Here is a 12197-nt window from a genome sequence, read left to right as displayed (position 1 = left end):
TCATATTATTTATAATTATAAATATTAATATATGAATAAATGATATATCATACTGTTGAAAAGGTTCTGGTGTGAAGAAGGCCAGTGTTAACAGTTTTCAGCTGTGCTGCCATGACTGCAGAGTTCTAATGTTACCTGGATGCAGTCTGAACACTGAAGCTGCTGATGACGGGCCTCCGTACACCTGAGGAGATATTCTGTTACAGATTGTAAACACTGACTTACCACAGAGTGCGTTCAGACAGACGAGCAGCAGCTTCATGTTGACGACCTGACGGAGGTGAAGACATGTCATCGCTGTAAGAAGGTCGCTCCACTTTTACTGACAGGATGTGACACTGGGACAGGAAGTGACATCACAGCACATCAGACGGGGAAAGTGAAGATCAGCTGAGATAAAGTGCAGTACACACAGCAGTGTTACTCTGAACACGTTCATTAAACACCGTCACGTTCAGATGACGTGATGAGTGACCCGTCCTGACCTCTGACCTCCTCCTTTACCTGCAGCAGGTGTGGCGAGCGTTTGATTGAATGACCTCGTTAAAGAATTCACATCAGGCTTTGTTAAATCCTTGTTTATTTATTCAAATATCACATCATTCATTCAACACTAAACACCTGTAGGACCAACAGGTACATTAATACTGGCTCTGGTTGTCATGGTGATAAGCCAGGTGGGTGTGGTCCACATGATTTTGGTAGTCATGGTAATGTTCTGGGGGGGTGGGGTCTATGTAACCATCATCAGGGTCCCTGTAGTCGAGCTCAGGCTGGTCCAAGTCCAGGTGGGCGTGGTCAGAGTCGGACAGCTGAGAAGTTCTTTTCAGAGCAGCTTTTGTTCCAAACGCTTGGTACAGGTAGACCATGACGACAAACTGAAGCACCTGAGAAAGACAGACAGAGAGACAGACAGGCAGAGAGACAGACAGACAAACAGACAGACAGACAGACAGACAGACAGACAGACAGACAGAGAGACAGACAGGCAGTCAGACAGACAGAGAGACAGGCAGTCAGACCCGACAGAGAGAGAGAGACAGACAGGCAGTCAGACAGACAGAGAGACAGGCAGTCAGACCCGACAGAGAGAGAGACAGACAGACAGACAGACAGAGAGACAGGCAGTCAGACAGACAGAGAGAGAGACAGGCAGTCAGACAGGCAGACAGACAGGAAGGCAGACAGACGGTCCTGACAGCGCCCCCTACAGGCTGCCAAGCTCATCACAAAGAACGTGATGTCATCAAAATGGGAGGCTGATTTTTTAATTACCTGAATAAAAATGAGGCTGATGTCCATACTGACAATCGTCAGAGCGTTCTCCTGCAGCCAATCATAGAACGTCTCATTACAGCCCTGCAGCAACATACATGACATGACATGATGTAACATGATGTAACGAGGCGTGACGTGTGATTGGTCATACGAGCGGTGTGTGTGTGTACCTGGTCATACGAGCTGTTTCCTCGTCCGTACTGCGGGCTCGTGAAGCTCTGCAGCTCAGAACACCAGGACGAGTTGGAGCTTTGATTAAACGAGCTGAAACAGGAACAAGGAAGTACGTCTGGATTGGTCAGGTTCAGACTCTGGATATGAGAGTTCTGCAGCCAATCAGATGGGTCTGTAATGCCACAGCACTTTCCCTGTCAGCAGTCAATCAATCAATAATTAATCAGCTGGAATCAAACCAACAACCTGTTGTGACTGAACAGTGGCTCACCTTAATCTGGACGTTGTCCATCAGTCTGTCCTGACTGTCACTGCTCTGTCCATACTGAAGGACGAACTGCTTCACGGTCTGATCCAGACTCTGTTCAATCTGACCGCAGGAAACATCAACACATTACACACAGGACATGACATACTGTGACATGACATGACATACTGTGACATGACATGACATATTGTGACAGGATATGATGTACTGTGACATGACATGACATATTGTGACATGACATGATGTACTGTGACATGACATGACATACTGTGACAAGACATGACATATTGTGACATGACATGACGTATTTTGACATGACAAGACATACTGTGACATGACATGACATATTGTGACAGGACATGATGTACTGTGACATGACATGATATATTGTGACATGACATGATGTACTGTGACATGACATGACATACTGTGACATGACATGACATATTGTGACATGACATGACGTATTGTGACATGACAAGACATACTGTGACATGACATGACATATTGTGACACGACATGATGTACTGTGACATGACATATCATGACATGACATACTGTGACATGACATGATGTACTGTGACATGACGTGACATATTGTGACATGACATGATGTACTGTGACATGACATGACATACTGTGACATGACATGACATATTGTGACATGACATGACGTATTGTGACATGATAAGACATACTGTGACATGACATGACATATTGTGACACGACATGATGTACTGTGACATGACATATCATGACATGACATAACTGATTAATTCCACCAAAATAAAAGCCTGACCTTGTTTCTGTTGATGAGCAGCAGCAGAGTGACGAACAGCTGACCCAGGACGAGGACGATGAGGAAAGCCATGTACTGATGAGGACGAGCAGAGTTCAGTCAGAGTTCATGTCACGAACATTAAATTACATTCAAACTAGCAGAGGGCTAAACAGGAAGTTAGCAGCTCGACTGGTGCAAGTACAAATGAACGGAACTCCATCGCCGTGTCCCGGAGGTGTCCATGTTTGTTTGATCTTCACAGAAACTCCCACATGACACGAACGCAGCACCAGCCTCACTTCCTGTTACATCACAGTACAGCGGTGACATCAGAGGTTCTTACTCACTGTCACCAGCAGGAATCTGTTTTCTCTGTCCGCTCCGACACATCCAATCAGACTGACCAGCACCACCAGGCCACCAATCAGCAACAGCCCCGCCCCTACTGTACGCAGCTCCACTGCACACACACACACACACACACACACACACACACACACACACAATAACTAAAAACAGCTAAGCTAGTTTCCCTGTGCTTCCAGTCTTTGTGCTAAGCTAGGCTAACAGTTACCTGAGGGCAGAACAGTCTGGAGGCTTCCACTGTCAAACAGGATCCAGAATGCACAGCCGGCCACGCTGAGACCCAGAGCCTGCAGACAGCATCAGAATCAGCTGATTCCATGATCATCGTGTTTTAGACATACACACACATACACATATGTATCTTTAGACCATGGTTCTGTTCAGTCTAAACTGTGGTGCTGGTTCTGGTTTGTGTGTTTTTCTTACCAGGAAGATGGCGTTCAGAACTTGCGAGCAGAACTTGAGCAGCTGGATCTTCACCTCCAGCTTCATCTCTCTCTTCAGGCGTTTATCGGTTCTGGTTCTGGTTGTGTTCCGCAGAAGGTTCTTCTCCGTCGGGTCGACTTCTTTCAGCTTCAGCTTCTGTCTGAGTCTCAACAACACCTGAGCTCAGAGGTCACTTCCTCATTGTCTGTAAACATTAAACTGATCCGACTGACCGTCTCCACGGAGACACACACACACACACACACACACACACACACACACACACACTCCATCCTGCTTTGTTTACGTCATGTTGGACATTAACTACATTTCCCATGATGCCTTTCAGCAGCTGTGGGAGAAACAAGGAACAAGGAAACAGAAAATCAGCTGAGCAGAAATATTTACAACTTCCCTGAAAGAACATCGATCAATAAATCGACCAATCAGAGACATGACGTGACGTCAGGTAGCAGAAACACTTTAATAACATAAATATAACATCTGAAAAACATTAGGACTCTGCTCGGCTCCTTGGAGGTGAACTGTGACACACCTGGAAACTCCTTGGAGGCCCCCTGGAAGGTCTTGAAGGCCCCCTGGAGGGTCCACGGGCCTCACTGTCGCCCCTCTGCTGTTGTTAATAAGAAACACAAACAGACGGTTTGACCTTCGACCCCGACTCGAAGACAAAGACGTTACACATTCAGACCCTCAGAGGTCAAAGGTCACAGCTCGGCCTCGTTCCCACGTTCAGCAGCCGGGCACACGGCCAATCAGATTCTGCTGCAGGCCTGTGGTCGCCTGTTACCACGGCAACGCCTCCTCTCTGACTTTCTGATGTTTGAAGGTTTCAGACTGCAGACGATGGAGCACCTGTGATGTCATCACGACATCATCTATGACATCACACACTGTACACACACACACACACACTGCACACACACAGACACACACACACACACACACACACACACACACACACACACGACACACTGTCACGCGGTGAGGTCAAGTGTGGTTTTTTTGTCCTGTCTTGTCATTTCCTGTTTTATTTGAAAGATAATCCCTCTCGTTTCAGGTCACTTGCCCTTCCCATGGTCACCGGTCTGATTGTCTCCACCTGTTCCCCATCACCCTGTATATCTTGTCGCGTCGTCTCCCTTTGTCTTGTGCCAGAGTGTTTCGTTCTCTCGTTCACCCCAGCGTCTTTTCCCAACAGACCTTGAGCTTCCTTCCCTGGCCACGTAACTGGTGTTGATGTTTGCCTCCACGTGAGTGATTTTTGTTGTAAATTTCATAGAATTAGGTGATTGATTTCTGTTCAGTTTGATAGCGGTTAGCTTTTTGTCCTCCCCTGTGGAGTGATTTTTTTTTTTTTTTACCTTTTCCCTCTTTGCTTTTACGTTTTTCCCTCTTCGGAGTGGTTTGTGGTTTTTGGTTTTTGTAGAGTGTATTCTAGAATAGTTTTATTAGAGTAATTTTCATAGTCCTTTTGTGTTGCTTATTGTGGATTATTACTAAAATAAAGTCCACTCCTATTGGTGAAAATCTCTGCATCTGAGTCCTCCTTTGAGTCCAGCTGACACACACACTGCACACATACACACTGTACACACACATACACACACACACACACACACACACACACACACACACACACACACACACCGATCCATCAAACTGTCGTTGACCCTCTCCTGTCCTGAGGCATGCTGGGAACTCTGACTGTAAATCTGTCTGAGCGGTCCCTGGAATTTAACCCTCAGTTTGTCCTGTCAGGCTACAGAGCCCCACCCACACCCTGAGGAGGCTGTGAGGAGGTTCTCCTGATCTGTGAGGAGGTTCTCCTGATCTGTGAGGAGGTTCTACTGATCTGTGAGGAGGTTCTACTGATCTGTGAGGAGGTTCTTCTGATCTGTAAAGAGGTTTACTGATCTGTGAGGAGGTTCTACTGATCTGTGAGGAGGTTCTACTGATCTGTAAAGAGGTTTTACTGATCTGTGAGGAGGTTCTACTGATCTGTGAGGAGGTTCTACTGATCTGTGAGGAGGTTCTACTGATCTGTAAAGAGGTTTTACTGATCTGTGAGGAGGTTCTACTGATCTGTGAGGAGGTTCTACTGATCTGTGAGGAGGTTCTTCTGATATGTAGAAAGAGGGTCTACTGATCTGTGAGGAGGTTCTGATCTGAAAGAGGGTTCTACTACTGATCTGTGAGGAGGTTCTACTGATCTGTGAGGAGGTTCTACTGATCTGTAAAGAGGTTTTACTGATCTGTGAGGAGGTTCTACTGATCTGTGAGGAGGTTCTACTGATCTGTGAGGAGGTTCTTCTGATATGTGAAGAGGTTCTACTGATATGTGAGGAGGTTCTGATCAGTGAGGAGGTTCTTCTGATCTGTGAGGAGGTTCTACTGATCTGTGAGGAGATTCTGATCAGTGAGGAGGTTCTCCTGATCTGTGAGGAGGTTCTCCTGATATGTGAGGAGATTCTTCTGATCTGTGAGGAAGTTCTGATCAGTGAGGAGGTTCTTCTGATCTGTGAGGAGGTTCTCCTGATCTGTGAGGAGGTTCTACTGATCTGTGAGGAGGTTCTGATCAGTGAGGAGGTTCTGATCTGTGAGGAGGTTCTCCTGATATGTGAGGAGGTTCTTCTGATCTGTGAGGAAGTTCTGATCAGTGAGGAGGTTCTTCTGATCTGTGAGGAGGTTCTCCTGATCTGTGAGGAGGTTCTTCTGATCTGTGAGGAGGATCTGATTAGTGAGCAGGTTCTTATGATCAGTGAAGAGGTTCTACTTGTTATGTAGTTTTCTATCTATTTGAGGACAGCAGGTGTCAGTCTGTCTCCACACTGTGGTGACCAGAGTCAGAGGAACTGAATGTTGTCTTCATAAACGTCATAGAAAGCTTGATGTGACGTCTCTTTAACATGAACCGTCAGCAGTGTCTCCAGACTAGAATGTGGTGACAGAACCTCTAACAGGGTCAAACATTCTCTGTGTCTCATTCTGGTCGTTCAGTATTTGTGGTGTTGTCTGTAGAGGTTTAAGGTCTGACCAGTCCAGTCCAACAGACTCTTCTGATGAACTTTGAGTCTCTAATGATCAATAAATATGACAGCATCAGACATCAGAGGCTCCTGAACACTGTCTGAACTCCTGACCTCAACATTGACCATTGACCTTTGACCATTGACCATTGACTTCAGCAATTTCTCCACAACAACACACATACACAAATCGCGAAAATACTAATTTCTATACAGTGTTGCTATAATGTTAGTAATTAGAATATATTGTTTAAGTTTTCAGTCTTCCATTGACGTCAATCATAAATATTGAAAGGAAACCTCAGTGCATGATTGGATTTCCATTAGGCTAGCCAAACCCACAGCAAAGAGACTACTGTGACATACATGACATATTGCATGACAGCATACGGATGAATGAATTGTGACGATGATGTAGTGACTGACCAATATCCATGACATGACATACTGTGACATGACATGATGTAGTTGACATGACGTAACCATACATGACAGACATACGTGACATGACAGACGTACTGTGACAGTAATGAATGACATAACTGTGACATGACAATGACGTACTGTGACATAGACGTGACATATCAGGACATGAACATAACTGGACATGAATGAACGTAACTGTGACATGACGTGACATTTTGTGACAATGATATGACAATATGTGGACATGACATGACATAATTGTGACAGGACATGATGTAATGTTGACATGACATGACATATTGTGACATGACATGATGTAACTGGGACATGACATGACATAGGCATGCATGACACTGGAATGAACAATGTATGTGACCATGACATGAATGGTACATGACAAGACATAACTGTTGACATGGACATGCATATTGTGCACGACTGAATGTAACTGGTGCATGGAAATCATGACAATGACATACTGTGACATGACATGATGTACTGTGACATGACGTGACATATTGGTGAACTGACATGAGTACTGTGACATGAACCAATGACATACGGTGACAATGACATGTTACATTGGACTGACGATGGACGTTATTGGGAATGAAGAACTACTGTGAAACATGACATGAACTATTGTGACAACGACATGGATGTATGTGACATGACATATCATGACATGGACATAACTGTGACATGACATAACGATTGAATATTCCACCAAAAATAAAAGCCTGACCTTGTTTTCTGTGATGAGCAGCAGCAGAGTGAGAACAGCTGGAACGCCAGTACGAGACAAGTGAGAAGCCATGTCTGATGAGGACCGAGCAGAGTGCAGTCAGAGTTATGTCAGCGAACATTAAATTACATGTCAAATAGCAGAGGGCTAAACAGGAAGTTAGCCAGCTCTCGACTGGTGCAAGTACAAATGAACGGAACTCCATCCGACGTGTCCCGGAAAAAGGTTGTACCAGTTTTGGTTTGATCTTTCACAGAAACTCGCACAGACAACGAACGCAGCAACCAGCCTCACATTCTCCTGTTACATCACAGTACAGCGGTGACATCAGAGGTTTTTACTCCACTAGTCACCAGCAGGAATCTGTTTTCTCTGTCCCGCTCCGACACATCCAATCAGACGACCAGGCACACCAGCCACCAATAGCAACACGCCCCGCCCCTACTGTAGAACGCCAAGCATCACACATCACACACACACACCACACACACAAAAGCACAACACATACTAAAAACAGCTAAGCTAGTTTCCCTGTGCTTTCCAGTCCTTTGGCTAAGCTAGGCTAACAGTTACCTGAGGGCAGAACAGTCGTGGAGGCTTCCAATGTCAAACAGGATCCGAGAAGCATCACAGCGGCCACGCTGAGACCCAGAGCCGGCAGACAGCATCAGAATCAGCTGATTCCATGATCATCGTGTTTTAGACATACACACACAAACACATATGTATCTTAGACCATGGTCCTGTTCAGTCCTAAAACTGGTGGTGCTGGTTCTGGTTTGTGTGTTTTCTTACCAGGAAGATGGCGTCAGAACTTCGAGCAGACTTGAGCAGCTGGATCTTCACCCCCAGCTTCATCTCTCCTTCAGGCGTTTAATGGGTTCTGGTTCTGGTTGTGTTCCGCAGATGTTCTTCTCCGCCCGGGTTCGACTTCTTTCAGCTTCAGCTTCTGTCTGAGTCTCAACAACACCTGAGCTCAGAGGTCACTTCCTCATTGTCGGTAAACATAAACTGATCCGACTGACCCGTCTCCAACGGAGACACACACACACACACACACACCACACACCACACACACACACACACCACTCCATCCTGCTTGTTTACGTCATGTTGGACATTAACTACATTTCCCATGATGCCTTTCAGCAGCTGTGGAGAAACAAGGAACAAGGAAACAGAAAATCAGATGAGGCAGAGAAATATTTACAACTTCCTGAAGACACGATCAATAAATCGACCAATCAGAGACATGACGTGACGTCAGGTCGACAGAAACACTTTAAATACATAAATATAACATCTAAAAACATTAGGATCTGCTCGGCTCCTTGGAGGTGAACTGTGACACACCTGGAAACCTTGGAGGCCCCCTGGAAGGTCTTGAAGGCCCCCTGGAGGGTCCACGGGCCTCACTTCGCCCCTCGGCTGTTGTTAAAAGAAACAAAAACAGACGGTTTGACCTTCGACCCGACTCGAAGACAAGACGTTACACATTCAGACCCTCAGAGGTCAAAGGTCACAGCTCGGCCTCGTCCCCACGTTCAGCAGCCGGGCACACGGCCAATCAGATTCTGCTGGAGGCCTGTGGTCGCCTGTTACCACGGCAACGCCTCCCTCTCTGACTTTCGGATGTTTGAAGGTTCAGACTGCAGACGATGCAGCACCTGTGATGTCATCACGACATCATCTATGACATCACACACTGTACACACACACACACACACTGCACACACACACAAACACAGAACACACACACACACACCACACACACACACACCCACCAACAACAACAACCCCAAACTGCACACACACACACACAACACACACACAAACGCACACACACACACATGTCACAGCGGTGAGGTCAAGTTGGGTTTTTGTCCTGTCTTGTCATTTCCTGTTTTATTTTGAAAGATAACTCTCATCTCGTTTCAGGTCACTTGCCCTCCTCAGTGGTCACCGTCTGATTGTCTCCACCTGTTCCCCATCACCCCTGGATATCTTGTCTGCGCTCTCCCTTTTCTTGTGCCAGAGTGTTTCGTTCTCTCTTCACCCAGCCCGTCATTCCCACAGACCTTGAGCTTCCTTCCTTGCCACGTAACTTGTGTTGATGTTTTGCCTCCACGTGAGTGAGTTTTTGTTGTTAATTTGATGAATTAGGTGATGATTTCTGTTCAGTTGATAGCGGTTAGCTTTTTGTCCTCCCCTGGGGATGATTGTTTTTTTTTTTTTTTACCTTTCCCTCTTTGCTTTTACGTTTTTCCCTCTTCGGAGTGGTTTGTGTTTTTGGTTTTTGTAGAGTTTATTCTAGAATTAGTTTATTTAGAGTAATTTTCATAGTCCCTTTTGTGTTGCTTAGTGTGGATTATTACTAAAATAAAGTCCCATCCTATTGGTGAAATCTCTGCATCTGAGTCCTCCTTTGAGTCCAGGCCCTGACACACACACTGCACACAACACACACTGTACACACACACACACACACACACACACACACACACACACACACCCACCCGATCAAATCAAAGGTCGTTGACCCTCTCCTGTCCTGAGGCATGCTGGGAACTCTGACTGTAAATCTGTCTGAGCGGTCCTGGAATTTAAACCTCAGTTGTCCTGTCAGGCTACAGAGCCCCCCACACCCTGGAGGATCTGTGAGGAGTTCCCTGAGCTTGAGTATTCGGTCTACGTAGGGTCTACTGATTTGAGGAGGTTCTACTAGCGTAGCTCGATCGTAAAGAGGTTTACTGATCTGTGAGGAGGTTCTAACTGATCTGTGAGGAGGGTTCTACTGATCTGTAAAGCGTTGTACTGATCTGTGAGGAGGTCTACTGATCTGTGAGAGGTCTACTGATCTGTGAGAGGTTCTACTGACTGTAAAGAGGTTTTACGGATCTGTGAGGAGGTTCTACTATCTGGAGGAGGTTCTATGATCTGAGGAGGTTTCTACTGATCTGTTGGGAGGTTCTCTGAATCTGTAAGGAGGTTACTGATCTGTGAGGAGGTTCTTTACTGATCTTGTGAGGAGTTCCTATGATCTGTAAGAAGTTGTTACTGATCTGTGAGGAGGTTCTACTGATCTGTGAGGAGGTTCTACTGATCTGTGATGAGGAGGTTCCTACTGATCTCTGAGGGGCTTCTTCTGATATGTGAAGAGGTTCTACTGATATGTGAGGCAGGATTCTGATCAGTGAGGAGTTCTTCTGATCTTGAGGAGGTTTCTACTGATTCTGTGAGGAGATTCTGATCTGGAGGAGGTTCTCCTGATCTGTGAGGAGGTTCTCCGGATCTGTGAGGAGGTTTCTACTGATCTGTGAGGAGTGTCTTCTGATCTGTAAAGAGGTCTTACTGATCTGTGAGAGGTGCTAACTCGATGTGAGGAGGTTTCTTACTGATCTGTAAAGAGGTTTTACTGATCTGTGAGGAGTGTTCTACTGATCTGTTGAGGAGGTTTCTACGGATCTTGCGAGGAGGGTTCTACTGACTGTGGAGGAGGTTTCTTCGGATATGTGAAGAGGTGTCTACTGATATTAGGAGGTTTGATCAGTGGGGAGTTCTTCTGATCTGTGAGGAGGTTCTACGGAATCTGTGAGGGAATTTGATCAGTGAGGAGGTTCTCCTGATCTGTGAGGAGGTTCTCCTGAATGTGAGGAGATTCTTCTGATCGGTGAGGAAGTTCTGATCAGTGAGGAGGTTCTCTGATTTGTGAGGAGGTTCTCCGACTGTGAGGAGGTTTATACTGATCTGTGAGGAGGTTGCTGATCAGGTGAGGAGGTTCCTGATCTGTGAGGAGGTTCTCCGGATATGTGAGGAGGTTCTCTGACTGTGAGGAAGTTCTGATCAGTGGGAGGTTCTTCTGATCTGTGAGGAGGTTCTACTGATCTGTGAGGAGGTTCCTACTGATCTGTGAGAAGAGGTTCTACTGATCTGTGAGGGAAGTTTCTGATCAGTGAGGAGGTTCTCTGATCTGTGAGGAGGAAGTATGCTCTATCTGGTGAGGAGGTCTCTGATCGTGAGGGGTCTGTGATTGGAGAGGATCGGATTAGTGAGCAGTTCTAGGAGCAGGAAGAGGTTCACTGTTATGTAGTTTTCTATCTATTTGAGGACAGCAGGTTCAGTCGTCTCCACACTGTGGTGACCAGAGTCAGAGGAAATCTGAATGTTTGTCCTTCAATCACGTCAAAGAAAGCTTGATGTGACGTCTCTTTAACATGAACCGTCAGCAGTGTCTCCAAACTAGAATGTGCCTGACAGAACCTCTAACGGGTCAAACATTCTCTGTGCTGGTTCTGGGCGTTCAGTGTTTGTGGTGTTTCTGTGAGAGGTTTAAAGTCTGACCACCAGCATGAGCAACAGACTCTTCTGATAACTTTGAGTCCTAATGATCAATAATTGACAAGCATCAGAACTCAGAGGCTCCTGAACACTGTCTGAACTCCTGACTTCACCACTGACCATTGACCACTGACCTTGACCTTTGACATTGATTTCAGCAATTTCTCACAACAGTACTGATTGTAGTCGGCTACAACAAGTCTACAGGTTAAATTTAAGAGTGAGTTCAGACATGTCCTCCTCTCTCTCTCTCTCTCTCTCTCCTCTCTCTCCTCTCTCTGCTCTCTCTCTCCTCCTCATCTCCTCTCTCTCTCTCTCTCTCTGTCTCTTTGTAAACTCGCTCTC

At 46.0% G+C, this 12197-nt stretch overlaps 1 protein-coding gene across 1 annotated transcript; it reads right to left on the bottom strand.

Annotated features, from left to right (window-relative positions):
- Positions 1–563: 563 nt before the first annotated feature.
- LOC113744671 (CD82 antigen) lies at positions 564–4212 on the bottom strand. Its single transcript, XM_027275353.1, has 9 exons — positions 3850–4212; positions 3294–3645; positions 3076–3154; positions 2849–2961; positions 2520–2594; positions 1724–1822; positions 1449–1646; positions 1276–1359; positions 564–887 (listed from the first exon to the last, which is right to left on the bottom strand). The coding sequence occupies exons 2-9, from the start codon at positions 3357–3359 to the stop codon at positions 642–644; spliced, it is 960 nt and encodes a 319-aa protein (XP_027131154.1). The 5' UTR covers positions 3360–3645; positions 3850–4212; the 3' UTR covers positions 564–641.
- Positions 4213–12197: the final 7985 nt, after the last annotated feature.

Source organism: Larimichthys crocea, unplaced genomic scaffold (genome assembly GCF_000972845.2).
Source record: "Larimichthys crocea isolate SSNF unplaced genomic scaffold, L_crocea_2.0 scaffold100, whole genome shotgun sequence".
In the NCBI taxonomy this organism is placed as follows: Eukaryota; Metazoa; Chordata; class Actinopteri; family Sciaenidae; genus Larimichthys; species Larimichthys crocea.
This window is presented reverse-complemented; position numbering and strand designations above follow the sequence as displayed.